At 43.9% G+C, this 27,780-nt stretch overlaps 1 protein-coding gene across 1 annotated transcript; it reads left to right on the top strand.

Annotated features, from left to right (window-relative positions):
- Positions 1 to 27,476, top strand: TAS1R1 (taste 1 receptor member 1). The gene is made up of 5 exons (XM_077257496.1): positions 1 to 296; positions 7,717 to 8,457; positions 14,982 to 15,191; positions 17,016 to 17,136; positions 25,247 to 27,476. The coding sequence occupies exons 1-5, from the start codon at positions 33 to 35 to the stop codon at positions 26,179 to 26,181; spliced, it is 2,271 nt and encodes a 756-aa protein (XP_077113611.1). The 5' UTR covers positions 1 to 32; the 3' UTR covers positions 26,182 to 27,476.
- Positions 27,477 to 27,780: the final 304 nt, after the last annotated feature.

Consider the following 27,780-nt stretch of genomic DNA (forward strand, 5'->3'; position numbering starts at 1 on the left):
TTGACTCCCAAGGTTATCATTTGCTGCAAGCAATGAGATTCGCCATTGAAGAAATCAATAACTCCAGTCTGCTTCTCCCCAATGTTACACTGGGGTACGAGCTGTATGACACCTGCTCAGATTCTGCCAACATGTACGGGACGCTGAAGATCCTCTCCAGGTGTAACGCACCTTATATAAAGATGGAAAACAACTTTACTGACTACAAAATGAAAGCCATTGCCTTAGTTGGGCCCTCCAGCAGTAGTTTTGCTTTTGATACAGCGAGTATATTAGGAAAATTTCTTGTTCCGCAGGTAAGTCTTCTGGGACTACAATCAGGATCAGAATCAAAGGGGATGTTTCATAAAATCTGTTACACCATAAAAGTGGCATAAAAGCTTTGAAAAGTCTCAAAATTATGAGACTTTAAGTATTTCCATGCCACATTGGATCAGCTCCGTCAAAATGGATGGAACTAGGGAGGATCCAGCACGGGGCATGGCCATGTCAAATTCATCAAAGGTGCTGATGTTTTCTATACCAGAAACGCTACTCCAGTCCTGGACTAGAGTAGCATCTCTGGGGAATGTTACTTACTAGAGGTGTAAAATTCATTAAGTGGCAAGCGCCTTGTAATTAATAGGGCACCGTGTACCCTTTCAAGAGTAGTATAGAGTGAGCCTGCACTATGCCAGTCGTGATAAATTCGTCCCAAAGTGTTTGCTAACAGCTGCCAATAGGAGGCGCACAATACTTAGATTTTATAGCCTCCTAAATCGGCTGAATAACTCCATAAGCAGTTAACCCCCCCCCCCCCCCCCAATGGCTGCAGCAGGGAAGCAAAATGTGATAGTTGTGAGAAAGGAAGGTCTACTGGAGTGGAGCAGTGGTGCAATTCCATTGTGCAACAGGTGCTGCTGTATGAAGAAAGACTGTGAAAGTAGTGTAATAAAGGATGAAACTCAGGATCAGTACAGGATCAGTAATGTAATGTATGTACACAGTGACTGCACCAGCAGAATAGTGAGTGCAGCTCTGGAGTATAATACAGGATGTAACTCAGGATCAGTACAGGATCAGTAATGTATGTAAACAGTGACTCCACTAGCAGAATAGTGAGTGCAGCTCTGGAGTATAATACAGGATGTAACTGAGGATCAGTACAGGATCAGTAATGTAATATATGTACACAGTGACTGCACCAGCAGAATAGTGAGTGCAGCTCTGAAGTATAATACAGGATGTAACTCAGGATCAGTACAGGATCAGTAATGTAATGCATGTACACAGTGACTGCACCAGCAGAATAGTGAGTGCAGCTCTGGAGTATAATACAGGATGTAACTCAGGATCAGTAATGTAATGTATGTACACAGTGACTCCACCAGCAGAATAGTGAGTGCAGCTCTGGAGTATAATACAGGGTGTAAATCAGGATCAGTACAGGATCAGTAATGTAATGTATGTACACAGTGACTGCACCAGCAGAATAGTGAGTACAGCTCTGGATGATAATACAGGATTTAACTCAGGATCAGTACAGGATATGTAGTGTAATGTATGTACACAGTGATTGCACCAGCAGAATAGTGAGTGCAGCTCTGGAGTATAATACGGGATGTAACTGAGGATCAGTACATGATCCCGTAATGTAATGTATGTACACAGTGACTGCACCAGCAGAATAGTGAGTGCAGCTCTGGAGTATAATACAGGATGTAACTCAGGATCAGTACAGGATCAGTAATGTATGTAAACAGTGACTCCACCAGCAGAATAGTGAGTGCAGCTCTGGAGTATAATACAGGGTGTAAATCAGGATCAGTACAGGATCAGTAATGTAATGTATGTACACAGTGACTGCACCAGCAGAATAGTGAGTGCACCTCTGGGGTATAATACCGGATGTAACTCAGGATCAGTACAGGATAAGTAATGTACTGTATGTACACAGTGACTGCACCAGCAGAATAGTGAGTGCAGCTCTGGGGTATAATACAGGATGTAACTCAGGATCAGTAATGTAATGTATGTCACAGTGATTGCACCAGCAGAATAGTGAGTACAGCTCTGGATGATAATACAAGGATTTAACTCAGGATCAGTACAGGATATGTAGTGTAATGTATGTACACAGTGATTGCACCAGCAGAATAGTGAGTGCAGCTCTGGAGTATAATACAGGATGTAACTCGGGATCAGTACAGGATCAGTAATGCAGTAATATAATGTATGTACACATTGACTGCACCAGCAGAATAGTGAGTGCAGCTCTGGGGTATAATACAGGATGTAACTCAGTATCAGTAATGTAATGTATGTACACAGTGATTGCACCAGCACAATAGTGAGTACAGCTCTGGATGATAATACAGGATTTAACTCAGGATCAATACAGGATATGTAATGTATGTACACAGTGATTGCACCAGCAGAATAGTGAGTGCAGCTCTGGAGTATAATACAGGATGTAACTCAGGATCAGTACAGGATCAGTAATGTAATGTATGTACACAGTGACTGCACCAGCAGAATAGTGAGTGCAGCTCTGGAGTATAAGACAGGGTGTAACTCAGGATCAGTACAGGATCAGTAATGTAATGTATTTACACAGTGACTGCACCAGCAGAATAATGAGTGCAGCTCTGGGGTATAATACAGGCAGGGCCGGCGTTAGGGGCAGGCAGACCAGGCAGCTGCCTGGGGCCCCCGCTCCCCCAGGGGCCCCCAGCTAGCGGTAAGTCACGCAGCCGCTATGGGGCCCTTGTGAGGCAGGGGGGCCCGCCTGCCGCCAGCGCCGACTCCCCCGCCGCATTGAACTGTACCGGCGTCTCCCGGTACAGTTCAAAGCAATGATGGAGGAGAGAGCATCACCTGACGCTCCCTCTCCCATCATTCCCCGCTCTGCCTCTGACACAGCGGGTGCACGTCATCGCGCACTCACTGTGTGCCAGGCAGTGCGGTAGCAGCCGCCGACACAGAAGCAGGGAGCAGCGCGGGTTCGGGGAGAGGTGAGGAGCTTGTGGGTTTTTTTTTACTGGACTGTGGGGCCATTCTCGGGAGGAGAGAGGCGGGGAGGGAAGGGGGAAAGTGGGCAGTGCTGTATACTACTGTGGGCAGTGCTGTATACTACTGTGGGCTGTGCTGTATACTACTGTGGGCTGTGCTGTATACTACTGTGGGCAGTGCTGTATACTACTGTGGGCTGTGCTGTATACTTCTGTGGGCAGTGCTGTATAGTACTGTGGGCAGTGCTGTATACTACTGTATGGGCAGCAGTGCTGTATACTACTGTGGGCAGTGTTGTATACTACTGTGGGCAGTGCTGTATACTACTGTGGGCTGTGCTGTATACTACTGTATGGGCAGCAGTGCTGTATACTACTGTGGGCAGTGCTGTATACTACTGTGGGCAGTGCTGTATACTACTGTGGGCTGTGCTGTATACTACTGTGGGCAGTACTGTATACTACTGTGGGCTGTGCTGTATACTACTGTGGGCAGTGCTGTATACTACTGTGGGCTGTGATGTATACTACTGTGGGCAGTGCTGTATACTACTGTAGGCAGTGCTGTATACTACTGTGGGCAGTGCTATATACTACTGTGGGCAAAGCTGTATACTACTGTGGGCATTGCTGTATACTACTGTGTGGGCTGTGCTATACACTACTGTGTGGGCTGTGCTGTATACTACGGTGTGGGCAGTGCTGTGTACTACTGTGGGCAGTGCTGTATACTACTGTGGGCAGTGCTGTATACTACTGTGGGCTGTGCTGTATACTACTGTGGGCTGTGCTGTATACTACTGTATGGGAGCAGTGCTGTATACTACTGTGGGCAGTGCTGTATACTACTGTGGGCAGCGCTGTATACTACTGTGGGCAGTGCTGTATACTACTGTGGGCTGTGCTGTATACTACTGTATGGGCAGCAGTACTGTATACTACTGTGGGCAGTGCTGTATACTACTGTGGGCAGTGCTGTATACTACTGTGGGCAGTGCTGTATACTACTGTGGGCAGTGCTGTATACTACTGTATGGGCAGTGCTGTATACTACTGTGGGCAGTGCTGTATACTACTGTGGGCAGTGCTGTATACTACCTTGGGCAGTGCTGCATACTACTGTATGGGCAGTGCTGTATACTACTGTGGGCAGTGCTGTATGCTACTGTGGGCAGTGCTGTATACTACTGTGGGCAGTACTGTATACTACTGTGGGCAGTACTTTATACTATTGTGGGCAGTGCTGTATACTACTGTGGGCAGTGCTGTATACTACTGTGGGCTGTGCTGTATACTACTGTGGGCAGTGCTGTATACTACTGTGGGCTGTGCTGTATACTACTGTGGGCTGTGCTGTATACTATTGTGGGCTGTGCTGTATACTACTGTGGGCAGTGCTGTATACTACTGTGGGCAGTGCTGTATACTACTGTGTGGGCTGTGCTGTATACTACTGTGTGGGCTGTGCTATATACTACTATGTGGGCTGTGCTATATACTATGGGGGTATATTATATTCTATGGGGAGGCTGTGTTATATACTATGTGGCTGTGTTATATATTTGGGGGTACATTATACATTATATTCTATGGAGGGGGGCTGCATTATATTCTGTGGGGGGCTTTATCAGATTTTATGAGGGATGATTGCATCATACCCTTTGATGGGGCTACATTATATTCTATGGGGAGGTGGGCTGTATTATATTCTGTTCGGGGCTACATTATATTCTATGGGGGGCTGTATTATATTTATATTTTATGAGGGGTGATTGCATCATACTCTATGAGGGGGCTACATTATACTATTTGGGGGGCTGCATTATATTCTATGGGGAGGTTACATTATACTCTGTGGGGGGGGTTACATTATACTCTGGGGTGGCTGCATTATACTCTGTGGGGTGGTGGCTGCATTATACTATATGTGGGCTGAATTATACTGTATCGAGGACTATGGGGAATACATTATACTATATGAAGAACTATGGGGTGCATTATACTATGGGAAGTGAATTGTACTACATGGATGACTATGGCGGTGCATTATACTCATTATACTATATGGAGCACTGTGAGGAGTGTATTATGCTAGATGGAGGACTGAGGAGTATATTTTAATATATGGAGGACTATGAGGAGTGTATTATACTATATGGAGGACTATGGGAAGTGTATAATACTATATGGAGGACTATGAGGAGTGTATTATACTATATGGAGGAATATGGGGCACATTATATTATATGGAGGACTATGGGGTGTATTATACTAAACAAGCAAAATGCTGCATATTCATTGGGTGATTGAATTGTTTATGCCGGAATAAAAATCATTGTTCTCAGCAGCACATCGCCGGTATAAACTGTAGATGTGCTGCTGATAACATGATAGTGTATGGTGATCTGTTAGTGATCTATTAGTGATCGTTCTGTCCCCTTCATTCTTTCTCAGATGGTGTAAAGAGGCTGGGAAACAAGCGTCCAATGACTTCAGTATTGTCGATCACACTCGTTTAGCGGCCTGAGATCAGCGCATGTAAATTCAGCAGAAATGCTTCTGTATGATGTGCAATATGTTAGCATTTTGGGCCCCATTTTAAACTTTGCCTAGGGCCCCACTTTGTGTAAAACCGGCCCTGAATAAAGGATGTAACTCAGGATCAGTACAGGATCAGTAATGTAATGTATGTTCACAGTGACTGCACCAGCAGAATAGTGAGTGCAGCTCTGGGGTATAATACAGGATGTAACTCAGGATCAGTACAGGATCAGTAATGTAATGTATGTACACAGTGACTGCACCAGCAGAATAGTGAGTGCAGCTCTGGAGTATAATACAGGATGTAACTCAGGATCAGTACAGGATCAGTAATGTAATGTATGTACACAGTGACTCCACCAGCAGAATAGTGAGTGCAGCTCTGGAGTATAATACAGGATGTAACTCAGGATCAGTACAGGATCAGTAATGTAATGTATGTACACAGTGACTGCACCAGCGGAATAGTGAGCGCAGCTCTGGAGTATAATACAGGATGTAACTCAGGATCAGTACAGGATCAGTAATGTAATGTATGTACACAGTGACTGCACCAGCGGAATAGTGAGCGCAGCTCTGGAGCATAATTCAGGATGTAACTCAGGATCAGTACAGGATCAGTAATGTAATGTATGTACACAGTGACTGCACCAGCAGAATAGTGAGTGCAGCTCTGGAGTATAATTCAGGATGTAACTCAGGATCAGTACAGGATCAGTAATGTAATGTATGTACACAGTGACTGCACCAGCAGAATAGTGAGTGCAGCTCTGGAGTATAATACAGAATGTAACTCAGGATCAGTACAGGATCAGTAATGTAATGTATGTACACAGTGACTGCACTAGCAGAATAGTGAGTGCAGCTCTGGAGTATAATACAGGATGTAACTCAGGATCAGTACAGGATCAGTAATGTAATGTATGTACACAGTGACTGCACCAGCAGAATAGTGAGTGCAGCTCTGGGGTATAATACAGGATGTAACTCAGGATCAGTACAGGATCAGTAATGTAATGTATGTACACAGTGACTGCACCAGCAGAATAGTGAGTGCAGCTCTGGAGTATAATACAGGATGTAAATCAGGATCAGTACAGGATCAGTAATGTAATGTATGTACACAGTGACTGCACCAGCGGAATAGTGAGTGCAGCTCTGGAGTATAATACAGGATGTAACTCAGGATCAGTACAGGATCAGTAATGTAATGTATGTACACAGTGACTGCACCAGCAGAATAGTGAGTGCAGCTCTGGAGTATAATACAGGATGTAACTCAGGATCAGTACAGGATAAGTAATGTAATGTATCTACACAGTGACTGCACCAGCAGAATAGTGAGTGCAGCTCTGGGGTATAATACAGAATGTAACTCAGGATCAGTACAGGATCAGTAATGTAATGTATGTACACAGTGACTGCACCAGCAGAATAGTGAGTGCAGCTCTGGAGTATAATACAGGATGTAACTCAGGATCAGTACAGGATCAGTAATGTAATGTATGTACACAGTGACTGCACCAGCAGAATAGTGAGTGCAGCTCTGGAGTATAATACAGAATGTAACTCAGGATCAGTACAGGATCAGTAATGTAATGTATGTACACAGTGACTGCACCAGCAGAATAGTGAGTGCAGCTCTGGAGTATAATACAGGATGTAACTCAGGATCAGTACAGGATCAGTAATGTAATGTATGTACACAGTGACTGCACCAGCAGAATAGTGAGTGCAGCTCTGGAGTATAATACAGAATGTAACTCAGGATCAGTACAGGATCAGTAATGTAATGTATGTACACAGTGACTGCACCAGCAGAATAGTGAGTGCAGCTCTGGAGTATAATACAGAATGTAACTCAGGATCAGTACAGGATCAGTAATGTAATGTATGTACACAGTGACTGCACCAGCAGAATAGTGAGTGCAGCTCTAGAGTATAATACAGGATGTAACTCAGGATCAGTACAGGATCAGTAATGTAATGTATGTACACAGTGACTGCACCAGCAGAATAGTGAGTGCGGCTCTGGAGTATATACTGTATATAATTTAGGATGTAACTCAGGATCAGCACAGAGTGACACACCTTTCTATGTAGCTTTATTAGATATGTGAATTTATGCTTTATTATGATAACATATTGCACATTTCACCCGCCCTATTTAATGTATATTTTGCAGATAAGTTACTCGGCCTCCAATGAGTTGCTCAGCCGTAAGCAGATATACCCATCCTTCCTTCGTACTATCCCCAGCGACAAACTGCAAGTTGAAGTCATTTTGAACTTGCTGCTGAGATTCAGATGGACTTGGATAGCGATCGTGGGCAGTGACGACGTCTATGGCAGGCAGGGTGTACAAGACCTCTACTACCTAACAACAGACAGCGGCATCTGTGTAGCTTACCAAGGGTTAATCCCGTACAGCACAGACCGGACCAGTGTGCAGAAGATGGTGGCTAGCATAGTCCAGGCTCGGGTCCGGGTAACTGTGGTTTTCTCTGCCTATTTCAATGCCAGGATATTTTTTGAAGAAGTGGTCAATGCCAATGTGACTGATGTTGTCTGGATCGGCAGTGAGAGCTGGTCCGTGGACTCACAGATTGCTGGGCTGGCAAATATCAATAGCATTGGCTCCGTCCTGGGGGTCTCAGTGGGTCAGATCAATTTCCGAAAGCTTATAGACTTTGAGATTGCCTATGTTAAATCAATCAAAGCAACAAACTCAAGTCTTTACGGCTGCAACCAAATCTGCCGGGACTGCCAATCATTCACCCTGCAGAACATGTCCATCCCCAGCGCGTTCACCATGTCCGCCGCTTTTAATGTGTATTCTGCTGTCTACGCCATAGCCCACGCCTTGGATGAATTACTGGATTGTAAATCTGGACAATGCAGAAATGACACCGTTTATCCTTGGCAGGTAAGTGTCTGTTCACACTTGTCTCACTACTGGGGCCTCTGGCAAAGATGAGATGGCACTGAAGCTCTGTTTTGACAGACACGGTGCCACCTTTGCTCACAGGCCATTTCTGGTATTGTAGCTGAGTCCAGATCTCTTCCGCTCAGAGGACACAGAGTAAGGCCGGGGTCACACATGCGAGTTTTACGGACGTAAGAGCGCAGAAACTACGTCCGTAAAACTCGCATTACATACGGCACAATTATTCTCAATGGGGCTGCTCCTATTAGCCGTATATTACGGTTCAGTATTATACGGCTTTCTACGGCCGTACAAAATCGCAGCATGCTGCGTTTGTCAGCGTATTGCGCAAATAATACGCCAATGAAAGTCTATGGGGGCGAGAAAAATAGGGATTCCACACGGACCTGCAGTGTGACTTGCGAGAAATACGCAGCGGTGTTAGTGAAAAGTCGGTAATTCAATTGCCGGCTTTTTCCTTCTCCTTCACAAACCCGACAGGATATGAGACATGGTTTACATACAGTAAACCATCTCATATCCCCATTTTGTTTGCATATTCCACACTACTAATGTTAGTAGTGTGTATGTGCAAAATTTCAGCGCTGTAGCTGCTAAAATACAGGGTTAAATGGCGGAAAAAATTGGCGTGGGCTCCCGCGCAATTTTCTCCGCCAGAATGGTAAAGCCAGTGACTGAGGGCAGATATTAATAGCCTAGAGAGGCTCCATGGTTATTGCCCCCCCCCCCCCGTGGCTAAAAACATCTTCCCCAGCCACCCCAGAAAAGGCACATCTGGAAGATGCGCCTATTCTGGCACTTGGCCACTCTCTTCCCACTCCCTGTAGCGGTGGGATATGGGGTAATGAAGGGTTAATGCCACCTTGCTATTGGAAGGTGACATTAAGCCAGATTAATAATGGAGAGGCGTCAATTATGACACCTATCCATTATTAATCCAATTGTAGGAAAGGGTTAAAAAACACACACACACATGATTAACCCCTTAACGACCGCCGATACGCCTTTTAACGGCGGCCGCTAAGGGTACTTAAACCACAGCGCCGTTAATTAACGGCGCTGTGGAAAAAGTGAATAGCGCCCCCCAGAGTCGGATTTTCTCTGGGGTCTCGGTTGCCGAGGGTAGCCGAGACCCCAGAGAACATGATTCGGGGTTTTTTTACCGACCCCCAAGTTGCGATCGCCGGTAATTAACCGTTTACCGGCGGTCGCAACAAAAAAAAAAAAAAAGCGATGTGCCGTTTAATTTCTCTGTCCTCCGATGTGATCGCACATCGGAGGACAGAGAAATAGGGTCCCCGATGGCCCCCAATAGCCCCCCGATACTTACCTACCTCCCCCGGTGCTCCTCGTGGGTCCCCATGGGCGCCGCCATCTTGTTTCCGGGAAAAAATGGCGGGCGCACGCGCAGTACGCCCGCCGCCCGGCACCCGGCAGATCTTTGGGGTCTCGGCTGCCGGGGGTAGCCGAGACCCCAAAGAACATGATCGGGGTCGGTTTGCACCGACCCCTGTTTTGCGATCGCCGGTAATTAACAGTTTACCGGCGACCGCAAAAAAAAAAAAAAAAGCGATCTGTATTTCTCTGTCCTCTGATGTGATCACACATCAGAGGACAGAGAAATAGGGGGATTCGGGGACCCTAACATACTCACCCGGTGTCCCTGGGTCCTCTTCTGTCTTCTCCTGCCAGCCGGCTTTTTCCTTATGGCGGGCGCATGCGCAGTGCGCCCGCCATCTGCTGCCATCTGCCGGCCGGCAGGAGAAGACGAGTTGGGGCTAAAATTAGGGTTAGGGTTAGGGTTAGAGTTAGGGTTAGGGTTAGAGTTAGGGTTAGGGTTAGGGTTAGGGCTAGAGTTAGGGTTAGGGTTAGGGCTAGAGTTAGGGTTAGGGTTAGAGTTAGGGTTAGGGTTAGGGCTAGAGTTAGGGTTAGGGTTAGGGCTAGGGTTAGGGTTGGGGCTAAATTTAGGGTTAGGGTTAGGGCTAGGGTTAGGGTTAGGCTACTTTCACACTAGCGTTTTTTTGCTTCCGTCGCAATGCGTCGGAGAAAAAACGCATCCTGCAAAAGTGCTTGCAGGATGCGTTTTTTATCCATTGGCTTGCATTAGCGACGCATTGCGACGGATTGCCACATGTCACATCCGTCGTGCGACGGATGCGTCGTGCTTTGGCGGACCGTCGGCACAAAAAAAGCTACATGTAACTTTTTTGTGCGACGTGTCCGCCATTTCCGACCGCACATGCGCGGCCGGAACTCCGCCCCCGCCTCCCCTCACAATGGGGCAGCGGATGCGTTGAAAAAACAGCATCCGCTGCACCCGTTGTGCGGCGCTTACAACGCTAGCGTCGGTACGTCGGCCCGGCACACTGCGATGGGCCGAGTACGACGCTAGTGTGAAAGTAGCCTTAGGCTTCTATCACACTTGCATCGGTACGGGGCGGTCGCAATGCGTCGGCCCGACGTACCGACGCACGTTGTGAAAATTGTGCACAACGTGGGCAGCGGATGCAGTTTTTCAACGCATCCGCTGCCCAGTCTATGTCCTGGGGAGGAGGGGGCAGAGTTACGGCCACACATGCGCGGAAATGGCGGACGCGACGTACAAAAAAAAGGTTACATTGAACTTTTTTTGTGACGACGGGGCTAAAGTTATGGTTAGGGTTGGGGCTAAAGTTAGGGTTAGGGTTGGGGCTAAAGTTAGGGTTAGAGTTGGGATTAGGGTTTGGATTAGGGTTGGGATTAGGGTTACGTTTGGGATTAGGGTTAGGGGTGTGTTGGATTTAGGGTTTTGATTAGGGTTATGGTTAGGGTTGAGATTAGGGCTGTTTTGGGGTTAGGGTTGTGATTATCGTTAGGGTTGTGATTAGGATTATGGATCGGGTTAAGATTAGGGTTAGGGGTGTGTTGGAGTTAGGGTTGGAGTTATAATTTGGGGGTTTCCACTGTTTAGGTACATCAGGGGGGTCTCCAAACACGACAGCCAATTTTGCGCTAAAAAAGTCAAATGGTGCTCCCTCCCTTCTGAGCTCTGCTGTGCGCCCAAACAGTGGTTTACCCCCACATATGGGGCATCAGCGTACTCGGGATAAATTGGACAACAACTTTTGGGGTCCAATTCCTCCTGTTACCCTTGTGAAAATAAAAACTTGGGGGCTAAAAATCTTTTTTGTGGGAAAAAAAAATATTTTTTTATTTTCACTACTCTGCATTATAAACTTCTGTGAAGCACTTGAGCATTCAAAGTTCTCACCACATATCTAGATAAGTTCCTTAGGGGGCTTAGTTTCCAAAATTTGGTCACTTGTGGGGGGTTTCTACTGTTTAGGTACATCAGGGGCTCTGCAAACGCAACATAACACCCACAGACAATTCTATCAAAGTCTGAATTCCAAAATGGCGCTCCTTCTCTTCCGAGCTCTGCCGTGCGCCCAAACAGTGGTTTACCCCCACATATTGGGTACCAGCATACTCAGGACAAATTGGACAACAACTTTTGGGGTCCAATTTCTCTTGTTACCCTTGTGAAAATAAAAATTTGGGGGCTAAAAAAATCTTTTTTGTGGGAAAAAAAAATATTTTTTATTTTCACTACTATGCATTATAAACTTCTGTGAAGCACTTGGGCATTCAAAGTTCTCACCACATATTTAGATAAGTTCCTTAGGGGGCCTAGTTTCCAAAATTTGGTCACTTGTGGGGGGTTTCTACTGTTTAGGTACATCAGGGGCTCTGCAAACGCAACATAACACCCACAGACAATTCTATCAAAGTCTGAATTCCAAAATGGCGCTCCTTCTCTTCCGAGCTCTGCCGTGCGCCCAAACAGTGGTTTACCCCCACATATTGGGTACCAGCATACTCAGGAGAAATTGCACAACAACTTTTGTGGTCTAATTTCTCCTGTTACCCTTGTGAAAATAAGAATTTGTGGGCGAAAAAATCATTTTTGTGAAAACAAATGCGATTTTTTATTTTCACGGCTCTACGTTATAAACTTCTGTGAAGCACTTGGGGGTTCAAAGTGCTCACCACACATCTAGATAAGTTCCTTAAGGGGTCTAGTTTCCAAAATGGTATCACTTGTGGGGGGTTTCCACTGTTTAGGCACATTAGGGGCTCCCGAAACGCGACATGGCGTCTGATCTCAATTCCAGCCAATTCTGCATTGAAACAGTCAAACGGTGCTCCTTCACTTCCAAGCTCTGCGGTGCGCCCAAACAGTGGTTTACCTCCACATATGGGGTATCAGCGTACTCAGGAAAAATTGCACAACAAAATTTGTGGTTAAATTTCTGTTTTTACACTTGTGAAAATTAAAAAAAATGGTTCTGAAGTAAAATGTTTGCAAAAAAAAGTTAAATGTTCATTTTTTTCTTCCACATTGTTTCAGTTCCTGTGAAGTACGTAAAGGGTTAATAAACTTCTTGAATGTGGTTTTGAGCAGCTTGAGGGGTGCAGTTTTTAGAATGGTGTCACACTTGGTTATTTTCTATCATATAGACCCCTCAAAATGACTTCAAATGAGATGTGGTCCCTAAAAAAAAAATGGTGTTGTAAAAATGAGAAATTGCTGGTCAACTTTTAACCCTTATAACTCCCTAACAAAAAAAAAAATTGTTTCCAAAATTGTGCTAATGTAAAGTAGACATGTGGGAAATGTTATTTATTAACTATTTTTTGTGACATATCTCTCTGATTTAAGGGCATAAAAATACAAAGTTTGAAAATTGCAAAATTTTAAAATTTTTTGCCATATTTCCATTTTTTTCATAAATAATCGCAAGTAATATCGAAGAAATGTTACCACTAACTTGAAGTACAATATGTCACGAAAAAACAGTCTCAGAATCAGTGGGATCCGATAAAGCGTTCCAGAGTTATAACCTCTTAAAGTGACAGTGGTCAGAATTGTAAAAATTGGCTCGGTCATTAAGTACCAAATTGGCTCTGTCACTAAGGGGTTAAAAAGGATTTTAATGAAATAAACACAGCGGTTGTTGTAATTGTTTATTGTTCTTTATTGTAGGATGCCATGCGCAAAATACGCTGACACACCCTGACTACGGATCAATATTTTGGGAACATTTCTCCGTATTACGGCCGTAGTACGGACGTATAATACGTGGCGTATTGTCTTACGCCAAGTGTGACTCCAGCCTAACAATGCAAGTACTAATTGGACAATCCCACCCAAACTCCATCCATCCATTCTTTAAAAATCTTGGCATGGCATAAAATTTTGAAAAGTTGAACAATGTTTGTACAACTTTGAGCTGCACAAAAATTTTGTGAATTGGGACCTCAGTGTTTAGGATGGAACACTCCGTACTGACAATGGATATATAGCAACACCCAGTCATCAATTTTGTTATACAATCCCAGTAAGAGGAATATAGAGAATTCATATACCTTAACATGCAAACTGACTCTTCAGAGAAGAAGAGGACTAAAACTTTGGCTGCACCTACTGGAGGTAGCAATCCTAAAAGGCAATATTGACTCCTTAACGAGCCTTGCATCTTAAGATAAAAGCCAAACCACAGTCTCTATTTGTAGGCACGTGTTTCAGGGTGTTGCCCCTCCTCAGTGCAAAACAAGAGATCTGATTTGGCTGCATGAGAAGCCTCCGACTGGGGTCTAAGTCATAATGTATTTTATTGTGGGACGTGAAATGCTTGTCATTCTATTGTAAGGATAGGCCATGTAATGCTCCGCTGGGAAATTAAATATGCAGATTGCTTTGTCACAGTGGAAGACTGAGGAGGGGCAAACACCCTTAAACAAGTGTCTGAAAATAGAGTATCTGGTTTGACTTTTGTTTTAAGTCATGTGGCTAGGGCCAAGATTGACTTTTAGGATTGTTACTTCCAGCACGTGGCACTAAAGTGATAGTCCTCTTCCTCTGTAGAGGGAATTTGAATATTTATTTTCCCAGAAGAGCATTGCATGGCCTGTAAGTCTCCTTACACGGGCATGTCAGGCATGTTACTCTTCACAAGGAGAAACATTACCCCTTATATCCTTAAAATGACATCTGGAAAGGGATTTTCATACTGAGACAACCTCTTACAGGGGTTGTCTGGTCGCCTATTTTTTTAAAGAAATCTTTCAGAGTAATGAAAAAGGCTAAACAAGTAATTCTATACTGACTCTAAACTCTGGTGCTTCGTGGTTCCTGTATTGGTCTTTGTACTTTTTGCTCTGTCTTTTTGCTTACTGGTCCCAACAGCAATGAACACGTGACCACTACAGTCAATCATTGTATCCAAGGGTCATATGTCTGTCTGGACAGAACAGGAACTATAGAAAATGTACCTGGACAAATTTTTTTTTTTTTTTAACACCATTTCATTTTTGTTTTTAAATTAAGTGGCCGGACAATCACTTTAATCCATAAAAAGCTAAATTTTCATCTTGAGCAGATTACAGTAGTGATGTCGTGTGCTGCAGCCAGAAGACGCTGCACCTGCCTGCAGTAATTACTTTTGTTTCTATTCCCCCAGCTCCTAGAATATGTGAAGATGGTGAACTTCACTCTCTACAATCAGTCCATCTATTTTGACAGTAATGGGGACCCAGCCACCGGCTATGATATCGTAATGTGGTCTTGGAACACCGTTATACCGACCTTCAGAGTCATTGGTTCATACAGTAAAATTGCAGGAAGACTCGAGCTGACAGAGGAGGCTCAATGGCACACCAAGGATAACTCTGTAAGTCAGTCTGTGTGCTGGAGAGGCCTGGGCTTGTACCGGCAAAATCATGGTGCGAACCCGAAATGGGCACTTCTTCCAGTATTGGCAACATGAAGTAAAAATAGCTAGCCGCTGGAGGGTCCATGTAGTTGGGGGGCCAGCTCCAAATCACTGCATACTTCAGCTATAAACGCATGCAAGCATTCGGCCGGACGCCATCTCCCCAGACTCCATCACTTTGAGGGTGCACTTGGCCTTATTGCTTTCAATGGGGGTCTCCATACACATTACATTGTCAGCTGAGCCCACCGTTATCGTATGTCTAATATATATGGTGGCCTTAAGAGAGACTATTTCTATTAATTCATGGTAGAAGAACCAGCTCACAGCCATTCTCTCCTAGAGCCAGAAATGAAGAATTATTTAGATTTTTGCTATTGGTCCTCTCTGTTCTCTATAGCAGCTCAAATATTACTTGAGATCTTAAGTAGTGGGTGTCAACGACACAACGGGGAATCACACGGCTCTCCCGGTTGGTACCAATTTGTCAGAAAACAACACTCCGCTGCCTCCAGTCATCAAGAGAAGTACGTAATTGACTGATGAGTGATGCACAAGGCCGCCGCTGTTTCCACTACTAGGCCAATTATTGGGGAACTCACAGTGAGCGTAGATTATACACACATCCAATGCAAATGCATGGAATCAATATATATGTCCCAGTACAGTCACTGCCAAACTCCACAATAACAAAAGGAACTAGCTACCACCACCAATCATTTATACAGGCTGACTGGATACCAGTCACAGATAGCGTATTGCTCCAGGGGTGCGGTTTATAGAACAAGAGGAACAGAGCTATTATATTTTTTATATATTTAATCCAAAAGTAGTAATTGTTTATAAAAATATACAAAGATGTTACAAAATGGACAAAACAATACGGTATAAACAATCACATAAAATAACAAGAGTAAAGAGAAGAAATTTACTAAATCTGATGTCACAGGGTTGACTTCGGGTTTTATGAAGGGGAGCTCTTTATTTTTTGGGGGGTAACAGGCAGAACTGCAGCCCACTGTGTCTACCAGGACTGACGTTGATCATAGTTTGATATTTGCTTTTATTATCACACCTTCATACCTCCCCTCCTGTTACTTATAGCAGGGCTGGTCAGGGATGTGGCTATTCTTTTAGACAATTTTGAGATCCCCAACTTCTATGATATTTTTGCCCCTGGAGGTCCCAGGCGAGAGATATTACTGTCATGTTTCCTATCACGATTTTATCTTTCCATAGAGAAGAAACATGGCATACATATCGTCATCCATCTCCTCGATATTAAACAAAGCAGTTTAATATAGTTTACCCGCCAGTTCTGATCAAGTTGAGGCTAAGGCCATAAGTCTGTCACCTTCCCCATTCTTCTGCATCTGAGGATACAGATGATAGGTTATCTCTACCGGCCATAAATCTGTTGTATCCCAGAATTATCCTTTCATCCATGCCTGGTCTGCCAGCCATCCAATAATCCTCTTTAATTGCCTATTCACATCAGGGGGTCCCCTTGCCCTGGGGTCATCTAGAGGTCATAGCCTGGCTTCAATATTCACGATCAACTATGAAATGGCTTATAGATTTTAAAACTATAACAGAGGGGTTAAAGGAAGTTTGATGCCCACCTTTCACTCAGCATCTCGGTGGTCTTTGTGTCCAGTGTTGTCTCTGTGAATCTGAGATATGATGCTACAAGGCATCTGCAGTTGGGGAAGATATTTGTTAATAAAGGCAGTATTTTATCATCATCTGTATTATATGGGCGCCTTTTGTTTTTCACTGCAGGTTCCTGAATCAATTTGTTCAAAGGAATGTGCAAAAGGAGAGCGACGGGTGCAGACGGGATCTCATTCTTGCTGTTTCGAATGTTTACCTTGCCCCAAAATGGCTTTTATCAACAAAACGGGTAATATGCAGAGTTATGTGTAATGTATGGTTAGTTTTTAAATAACTTTGGGCTCTAGGAGCCCAATATGGCACAGAGCTTCCAGCAAGTTCTATACTCTTCATGTTTGTTACATTCTCCTCCTGTTCACATGGGTTTTGTCAGAGCATTCAAGATTTCCTCCAATGCAGAACCATCCACAAATGACATTTGTCTTCTTTATTAAAGGTAATCTGTCATCAGGTTTTTACTACGTAATCTGAGAGCTTCATGGTGTAGGGTCTGAGAGCCTGATTCCAGCAATGTGTCACTCGATGGTCTGCATACTGTCATTTTGATACAATCACCATTTTCTTTGCTGCAGATCTAGCAGTGCTCAGAATGATGAGCTGTATATAACCACACCCACACTGTGCATAGGCAGAAAGCTGCTAATCATTAGTGTGGGTGGGATTACACAGAGCAGTTGACTAGGAAGCATGAGGCACCTAGTTCAGCAATGATAGTCTCCTGCTGATAAAACGCTGATTTTATTGAAACAGGAACACACAGCCCAGAAAGTAACACATTACAGGAATCAAGGTCTCTGCCCCTACATCATGATGCTCTCAGATAACAGAGCAACAACCTGTTACAGATTCCCTTTAAACATAGTCTGACTTGGAAAAGGTTCCCCTCATTTAGTTGTGAAATTCTAATGGCTCCTATCTGGCCACAATTTTCTTTTCCTTGTAAAGATAGATCCTAGAAATGTTGTCAAACTTAACCCCTTAATGACCGCTGATACGCCTTTTAACGGCGGCAGTTAAGGGTACTTAAACCACAGGGCCGTTAATTAACGGCGCTGTGGAAAAAGTGAATAGCGCCCCCCAGAGTCAGATTTTCTCTGGGGTCTCGGTTGCCGGGGGTAGCCGAGACCCCAGAGAACATGATTCGGGGGGGTTTTACCGACCACCGGGTTGCGATCGCTGGTTATTAACCGTTTACCGGTGTTCGCAAAAAAAACCAAAAAACGCGATTTCCCATTCAATTTCTCTGTCCTCCGATGTGATCGCACATCAGAGAACAGAGAAATGGGGTCCCCGATCGCCCCCCGATACTCACCTGTCTCCCCCGGTGCTCCTCGTGGCTCCTGATGGGCGCCGCCATCTTGTTCCGGCCAAAAAATGGCGGGCACATGCGCAGTGCGCCCGCCGGCCGGCACCAGGAAGATCTTTGGGGCCTCGGCTGCCGGGGGTAGCCGAGATCCCAAAGAACATGATCGGGGTCGGTTTTTACCGACCCCTATTTTGCAATCGCCGGTAATTAACTGTTTACCGGCGGCCGCAGAAAAAAAAAAAGCGATGTGTGATTCTCTGTCCTCTGATGTGATCGCACATAAGAGGACAGATAAATAGGGGGATTTGGGGACCCTGTTATACTTACCGGTGTCCCTGGGTCCTCATGCGTCCCCTCCTGCCCACCGGCTTCTTTATCCGGTAAGAAAATGTGCGCCCGCCATGATCTGCCGGCCGGCAGCTAAAGGAGTTGGGGCTAAATTTAGGGTTAGGGTTGGGGCTAAATTTAGGGTTGGGACTAAATTTAGGGTTAGGGTTGGGTCCTAAATTTAGGGTTAGGGATAGGGTTGGTGCTAAATTTAGGGTTAGGGCTAGGGTTAGGCTTCTTTCACACTTCCATCGGTACGGGGCCGTCGCAATGCATCGGCCCGACGTACCGACGCACGTTGTGAAAATTGTGGGGCTAGGGTTAGGGTTGGGCTAGGGTTAGGGTTGGGGCTAAAGTTAGGGTTAGGGTTGGGGCTAAATTTAGGGTTAGGGCCAGGGTTAGGGCTAGGTTTGGGGCTAAAGTTAGGGCTAGGGTTAGGGTTGGGGCTAAATTTAGGGTTAGGGCTAGGGTTAGGGCTAGGGTTAGGGTTGGGGCTAAAGTTAGGGTTAGGGCTAGGGTTAGGGTTGGCATTAGGGTTACTTTTGGGATTAGGGTTAGGTTTAGGATTAGGGTTAAGGTTAGGGTTGGGATTAGGGTTAGGGGTGTATTGGGATTAGGGTTAAGTTTGAAGTTAGGGTTGAGATTAGGATTAGGGGTGTGTTGGATTTAGGGTTTTGATTAGGGTTATGGTTAGTTTTGAGATTAGGGTTGTTTTGGGGTTAGGGTTGTGATTAGGATTATGGATCGGGTTGGTATTAGGGTTAGGGGTGTGTTGGGGGTTAGGGTTGGAGTTAGAATTGGGGGGTTTCCACTGTTTAGGTACATCAGGGAGTCTCCAAACACGAAAGCCAATTTTGCGCTCAAAAAGTCAAATGGTGCTCCCTCCCATCTGAGCTCTGCCGTGCGCCTAAACAGTGGTTTACCCCCACATATGGGGCATCAGTGTACTCATGATAAATTGGACAACTTTTGGTGTTCTATTTCTCTTGTTACCCTTGTGAAAATAAAAACTTGGGGGCTACAAAATCTTTTTTTGTGGAAGAAAAAAATATTTTTTATTTTCACGACCCTGCATTATACTTCTATAATATATACTTATATATTTCTACTGTTTAGGTACATCAGGGGCTCTGCAAACGCAACATAAAGCCCGCAGACCATTCTATCAAAGTCTGCATTCCAAAACGTCGCTCCTTCCCTTCCGAGCTCTGCCGTGCGCCCAAACAGTGGTCCCCCCACACATGTGGTACCAGCATACTCAGGATTAATTGGACAATAACTTTTGGGGTCCAATTTCTCCTATTACCCTTGTGAAAATAAAAACTTGGGGGCTAAAAAATCTTTTTTGTGGAAAAAAATTTTTTTTTATTTTCACGACTCTGCATTATAATCTTCTGTGAAGCACTTGGGCATTCAAAGTTCTCACCACACTTCTAGATAAGTTCCTTGGGGGGTCTAGTTTCCAAAATGGGGTCACTTGTGGGGGGTTTCTACTGTTTAGGTATATCAGGGGCTCTGCAAACGCAACATAATGCACGCAGACCATTCTATCAAAGTCTGCATTCCAAAACGGCACTCCTTCCCTTCCGAGCTCTGCCATGCGCCCAAAAAGTGGTCCCCCCCACATATGGGGTATCAGCTTACTCAGCATAAATTGCACAATAAATTTTGGGGTCCAATTTCTCCTGTTACCCTTGTGAAAGTAAAAATTTGGGGGTGAAAAGATCTTTTTTTTGTGGAAAAAATATGATTTTTTTTATTTTCATGGCTCTATATTATAAACTTCTGTGAAGCAGTTAGGGGTTCATGATGCTCACCACACATCTAGATAAGCTCTTGGGGGGTCTAGTTTCCAAAACTGGGTCACTTGTGGGGGGTTTCTACTGTTTAGGTACATCAGGAGCTCTGCAAATGCAACATGACGCCCTCAGACCATCCCATCAAAGTCTGCATTCCAAGCGGCGCTCCTTCCCTTCCAAGCCCCGATGGGTGCCCAAACAGTGCCCCCCCCCCACATATGGGGTATCAGCATACTCAGGACAACCTGGTCAACAGATTTTGGTGTCCAATGTCTCCTGTTACCCTTGAGAAAATAAAAATTTGCAGGCTAAAAAATCATTTTTGAGGGAAAAAAAAAGGATTTTTTATTTTCACGGCTCTACTTTATAAATTTCTGTGAAGCACTTGGGCGTTTAAAGTGCTCACCACACATCTAGATAAGTTCCTTAAGCGGTCTAGTTTCCAAAATCGGGTCACTTGTGGGGGGTTTCTACTGTTTAGGCACATCAGGGGCTCTCCAAACGCGACATGGCGTCCGATCTCAATTCCAGCCAATTCTGCATTGAAAAAGTCAAACGGCTCTCCTTCTCTTCCAAGCTCTGCGGTGCGCCCAAACAGTGGTTTACCCCCACATATGGGGTATCAACGTACTCAGGAGAAATTGCACAACAACTTTTGTGGTCTAATTTCTCCTGTTACCCTTGTGAAAATAAGAATTTGTGGGTTAAAAGATCATTTTTGTGTAAACAAATGCGATTTTTTATTTTCACGGCTCTACGTTAGAAACTTCTGTGAAGCACTTGGGGGTTCAAAGTGCTCAGCACACATCTAGATAAGTTCGTTAAGGGGTCTAGTTTCCAAAATGGTGTCACTTGTGGAGCGTTTCTACTGTTTAGGCACATCAGGGGCTCTCCAAACGCGACATGGCATCCGATCTCAATTGCAGCCAATTCTGCTTTGAAAAAGTCAAACGGTGCTCCTTCTCTTCCAAGCTCTGCGGTGCTCCCAAACAGTGGTTTACCCCCACATATGGGGTATCGGCGTATTCAGGAGAAATTGCATAACAAAATTTATGGTTAAATTTCTGTTTTTACACTTGTGAAAATAAAAAAAAATGGTTCTGAAGTAAAATGTTTGCAAAAAAAAAGCTAAATGTTCATTTACTCCTTCCACATTGTTTCAGTTCCTGTGAAGCACGTAAAGGGTTAATAAACTTCTTGAATGTGGTTTTGAGCACCTTGAGGGGTGCAGTTTTTAGAATGGTGTCACACTTGGTTATTTTCTATTATATAGCCCCCTCAAAAAGACTTCAAATGTGATGTGGTCCCTAAAAAAAATGGTGGTGTAAAAATGAGAAATTGCTGGTCAACTTTTAACCCTTACAACTCCCTAACTAAAAAAAAATCTGTTTTCAAAATTGTGCTGATGTAAAGTAGACATGTGGGAAATGTTATTTATTAACTATTTTTTGTGACATATCTCTCTGATTTAAGGTCATAAAAATACAAAGTTTGAAAATTGCAAAATTTTAAAAATTTTCGCCATATTTCCTTTTTTTTCATAAAAAATCGCAAGTAATATCAAAGAAATGTCACCACTAGCATGAAGTACAATATGTCATGAAAAAACAATCTCAGAATCAGCAGGATCTGTTAAAGTGTTCCAGAGTTATAACCTCATAAAGTGACAGTGGTCAGAATTGTAAAAATTGGCTCGGTCATTAAGTACCAAATTGGCTCTGTCACTAAGGGGTTAAAGCACTTTTTACCATATTCCTTGGCAGCTCACATAGGCTTTTACTTATTATTATTTGCTTACAGTTAGGTCCATATATATTTGGACAGAGACAACATTTTTCTCATTTTGGTTATAGACATTACCACAATGAATTTTAAACAAAACAATTCAGATGCAGTTGAAGTTCAGTCTTTCAGCTTTCATTTGAGGGTATCCACATTAAAATTGGATGAAGGGTTTAGGAGTTTCAGCTCCTTAACATGTGCCACCCTGTTTTTAAAGGGACCAAAAGTAATTGGACAGATTCAATAATTTTAAATAAAATGTTCATTTCTAGTACTTGGTTGAAAACCGTTTGTTGGCAATGACTGCCTGAAGTCTTGAACTCATGGACATCACCAGACGCTGTGCTTCCTCCTTTTTGATGCTCTGCCAGGCCTTCACTGCGGTGGTTTTCAGTTGCTGTTTGTTTGTGGGCCTTTCTGTCTGAAGTTTAGTCTTTAACAAGTGAAATGCATGCTCAATTGGGTTGAGATCAGGTGACTGACTTGGCCATTCAAGAATATTCCACTTCTTTGCTTTAATAGACTCCTGGGTTGCTTTGGCTTCATGTTTTGGGTCATTGTCCTTCTGTAGTATGAAACGACGACCAATCCGTTTTGCTACATTTGGCTGGATCTGAGCACACAGTATGGCTCTGAATACCTCAGAATTCATTTGGCTGCTTCTGTCCTGTGTCACATCATCAATAAACACTAGTGACCCAGTGCCACTGGCAGCCATGCATGCCCAAGCCATCACATTGCCTCCGCCGTGTTTTACAGATGATGTGGTATGCTTTGGATCATGAGCTGTACCAAGCCTTCGCCATACTTTTCTCTTTCCATCATTCTGGTAGAGGTTGATCTTGGTTTCATCTGTCCAAAGAATGTTCTTCCAGAACTGTGCTGGCTTTTTTAGATGTTTTTTAGCAAAGTCCAGTCTAGCCTTTTTATTCTTGACACTTATGAGTGGCTTGCACCGTGCAGTGAACCCTCTGTATTTACTTTCATGCAGTCTTCTCTTTATGATAGATTTGGATATTGATATGCCGACCTCCGGGAGAGTGTTGGTCACTTGGTTGGCTGTTGTGAAGGGGTTTCTCTTCACCATAGAGATTATTCTGCGATCATCCACCACTGTTGTCTTCCGTGGGCGCCCAGGTCTTTTTGCATTGATGAGATCACCAGTGCTTTCTTTCCTTCTCAGGATGTACCAAACTGTACATTTTGCCACTCCTAATATTGTAGCAATTTCTCGGATGGGTTTTTTCTCTGTTTTCACAGCTTAAGAATGGCTTGTTTGACCTTCATGGAGAGCACTTTTGACCGCATGTTTACTTCATAGGAAAACCTTGCAAATGCAAGCACCACACCTCAAATCAACTCCAGGCCTTTTATCTGCTTAGTTGAGAATGACATAATGAAGGGATTGCCCACACCTGTCCATGAAATAGCCTTGGAGTCAATTGTCCAATTACTTTTGGTCCCTTTAAAAAACAGAGTGGCACAGGTTAAGGAGCTGAAACTCCTAAACTCTTCATCCAATTTTAATATGGATACTCTCAAATGAAAGCTAAAAGTCTGAACTTCAACTGCATCTGAATTGTTTTGTTTAAAATTAAATTGTGGTAATGTCTATAACCAAAATGAGAAAAATGTTGTCTCTGTCCAAATATATATGGACCTAACTGTATATGGCATCATCATAGTCTTCCGCACTTTACAAACATTATCATCGCTGTCCCCATTGGGGCTCACAATCTAAATCCCCTATCATTATGTTTTTGGAGTGTGAAAGAACCCGGAGAACTTGGTTCTACTTTGGTTTCATCAGACCATATGACATTCTCCCAATACTCTTCTGGATAATCCAAATGCTCTCTACCAAACTTCAGATTGGCCCGGACATGTACTGGCTTAAGCAGGGGGACTCGTCTGGCACTGCAGGATCTGAGTCCCTGGTGGCGTAGTGTGTTACTGATGGTAGCCTTTGTTACGGTGGTCACAGCTCTATGCAGGTCCTTCACTAGGTCCCCTCGCGTGGTTCTGGGATTTTTGCTCACCGTTCTTGTGATCATTTTGACCCCACAGGGTGAGATCTTGCGTGGAGCCCCAGATCGAGGGAGATTATCGGTGGTCTTGAATGTCTTCTATTTTCTTATTATTGCTCCCACAGTTGATTTCCTCACACCAAGCTGCTTGCCTATTGAGGTTTCAGTCTTCCCAGCCTGGTGCAGGGCTACAATTTAGTTTCTGGTGTCTTTCGACAGCTCTTTGGTCTTTACCATAGTGGAGTTTGGAGTGTGACTGTTTGAGGTTGTGGACAGGTGTCTTTTATACTGATAACAAGTTCAAACAGGTGTTATTACTACAGGTAATGAGTAGAGGACAGACAGGACAGAGGAGCCTCTTAAGAAGTTAAAGGTCTGCGAGAGCCAGAAATCTTGCATATTTTTAGGTGATAAAATACTTATTTTCCACCATAATTTACAAAATAAATCTTGGCAAATCAGACAAGGTGATTTTATGGATTTGTTTTCTTATTTTGATTCTCATAGTTATGCTTTACCTATGATGTCAATTACAGGCCTCTCTCATCTTTTTAAGTGGGAGAACTTGCACAATTGGTGGCTGACTAAATACAGTACTTTTTTCCCCACTGTACCATCCATACCATGCCAGACCAGTAACCTCAACTTGATGTTCTCACTTACCTATATATTAAACATACTAGATACCCAGCAAATTCTCAGCAAAATCCTTAACAAATCCATATGTAATTCTTGAAGATTTTGCCAAGGATTGGCTGCAAATTTTTCAGTGGATTTGTAGCAAAATCTGCAGTGAACATATTCTCATGATCATCAGACATCAGAATTCCCTTTTACTTTCAGCTACAAATATGAGTGAAGTTGACAGATTGAATGGTTTAATGCTTGCCAGCCAGTAAGGCTACTGGCCACTGAAGCTGTCAAGCAGAATGGGCATGGTGGTCTGCCGTCTGTCATGCCATACAGAAAGAAACATAAGTCCTTTATACAGAAGTGCTCACTGTTACCCACAGGTGCTGGACATTCCGAGACCATGTGCACCCCACACTCCCTGGTGTAGCATTTTCCCATGATTACTATCTCACTTATGTCTTCCAGATCTCTACACCTGCCAGCCATGTGGATCTCATCAGTGGTCGCCCATGAAGAGTGAGATCTGCTACAACAGAACCCTAGAATACCTTCCATGGACCCATCCATTGTCCCTTGCCCTTCTCTCTATAGTTACTTTGTTGCTCCTATTAATTGCAGCAATCGCAGTTATATTCTTTATTAATCTCAATACCCCGGTGGTGAAGTCAGCGGGAGGGAAGATGTGTTTGCTGATGTTATGGTCCTTGGCATGCTCTTGTTGCACCCTGTATTGTTATTTCGGTAGGCCGGGGGTTGTCCCGTGTATGGTTAGACAACCGATCTTCTCTGTAAGCTTTACCATTTGCTTTTCTTGCATCGTGGTCCATTCATTCCAGATCATCTGCATCTTCAAAATGGCCACCTACATGCCTAAAGTGTACGACATGTGGGTGAAGAAGAATGGCTCAGACATCTTCATCGCGGTCAGCACCGCTGGTCAGGTCCTCATGTGTGTCATCTGGTTGTTGGTAGGGCCGCCTTTACCCATTGAAGATTATGCCACGTTCCCAGACCAGATCATCCTGAAGTGCTCTCAGACTGCTTCTTTGGGCTCCATCGCTCAGATTGCTTACATCGGGCTCCTGAGTATGCTGTGCTTCATCTTCTGCTACATGGGCAAAGATTTACCGGACAATTACAACGAGGCAAAATGTATCTCCTTCAGTTTATTGGTCTACTTTTTCTCCTGGATTGCCTTCTTTACCACCTATATCATCTACCAGGGGAAATACATAGCGGCCGTCAACGTAACCGCTGTATTAGTCAGTGTGATGGGGATTCTTATTGGTTATTTCACTCCAAAGTGTTACGTCATTCTCTTTAGGCCAAAACTCAACACCACCGAGCATTTCCAATCTGCCATTCAGAACTACACCAAGAAACAGTCTACTGCTGACTAGGAGGCCCTCCGTTATTGTACTCTTCTATATTCCTAGAGATGAGCAATTTGTGCTGCCCTGGTCAGGGGTTTGGTCCGGTCCTCCGCGGCAGCCAGTCTTCTCTTCTGCAATTGAAATGCTTGACCCGGCACCCTGGGCGCCTCAAGGGCATTCTACATCCTGTGACTTCCTTCAGAGCCTAGTCCTTAGGATTCCGAGAGTATTGGGCTGGACGCCAAACCATGACAGCATAAATCGAATTGCTCATCTCTAAATAGTACCTGTAGACACGGAGAACTAGTGGGACAGGAGGGCACATAGGGCATGCGCCCTGGGTCAGCCATTGACGACCCTCTTCCATCATGTCCATCACTTTCTGGTTGCCGTTTGCACCTGGAGGTCACAATATGGGTAATTTATATGTGGCTCAATTCTGGGACCTCCACTTGTCATAATTATACTGGGACCTTGTTGATCCTGTCCTACAAAATAGGTGTGAAGGGGGTCATGCATTAGGGTTACTCTCTAGTAAGGTCTACTGGTTCATGTGCATCCATTACTTCCATAGGCTCTAGTGGGGAGATGATTGCGCAGGACCATGTAAAGAATCACCCACAGACTCTGAAGCCTTAGCAACTCTCTGGTTTGTAGAAAGTGGTTCAGATTCTTCATAATTATGGCACTCAGTCAGAAAACGATATTTGTCAGTATATTTACAAGAGGCAACTGACATAAATGCGTTGATAATGTGACTAAATCTCTTGAGACAGATGATAAAACTTGCTGCCTGCAGCTGCCACTAGGGGGAGCTCTGCGCATACAAAGTTATACAGCTACCATTAAACTGAATGAGAGCTGTAAAAGTCTCTATGAGCCTCCTAGTGGTGACTGCAGGAATATGCAGTGGATCTATAAAAGCAGGAGTAGATCCCTTCTCATCCCTGGCCCCATAGCACTGCAGTGGTCTGACTATAAGGTACCCACCTGTATGGCAAGTTAGCATGTGTATGGACAGCCATCTCTCTTATGTGGCTGCGATAAGAGGCCAGGTATAGTCCAAGTCCCAAAGGTAAAAAAAATCTAGTTTCTAATAATCCCCAAAATTTGGCACATTTTCACTCTCGCTACACCAAAAGCAGGAGAGTGAGCTCAGCACATTCTTCAAATTCTATACAATTATAATAGAAAAAATTGTGTTATTAAAATTGGGATTTTGATTTATTTATTGAGGATTTGAGTGAGTTTTAAAAACTTTTCTAAAAAATGACATTCAATATTCTGTAATATCTGATGGTCTGAATCCCAGGATGCCATGATTCTGGATTAAATGAATGTTTCCATATTGTGACCATCCATAGTTTTGATATGACCGTTCGATGGTTGCTATTTCTGGGGGTCATTTTGCCTTTTTTTCCATCCAGTATTATGTATAAAGATGCTGTAGGGTGTTTGCTTCTGTCAATAAACAATCGTTCCTCATCTTTTTATTCTAATTTTTAGAAATTACAAACTTATTCTGGATTACTGCATAATAAAATATCAACTAGAATTTGCCTTGTAAAAGGCTGTGATTGGTAAGAGGGTGATAACACAAGGAAAAGTTCCTGAAGTTTGATTTTT

The sequence above is a fragment of the Ranitomeya variabilis genome, chromosome 4 (assembly GCF_051348905.1).
Source record: "Ranitomeya variabilis isolate aRanVar5 chromosome 4, aRanVar5.hap1, whole genome shotgun sequence".
Taxonomy (NCBI): Eukaryota; Metazoa; Chordata; class Amphibia; order Anura; family Dendrobatidae; genus Ranitomeya; species Ranitomeya variabilis.

Excerpts from the sequence above, each read along its gene's own strand:
- TAS1R1 (XM_077257496.1), top strand. The coding sequence starts at position 33 with ATGAGATTCGCCATTGAAGAAATCAATAACTCCAGTCTGCTTCTCCCC. Across the intron at positions 297-7,716 it reads GAAAATTTCTTGTTCCGCAG|ATAAGTTACTCGGCCTCCAA; the intron begins GTAAGTCTTCTG and ends TATATTTTGCAG. Across the intron at positions 15,192-17,015 it reads GGCACACCAAGGATAACTCT|GTTCCTGAATCAATTTGTTC; the intron begins GTAAGTCAGTCT and ends TTTTCACTGCAG.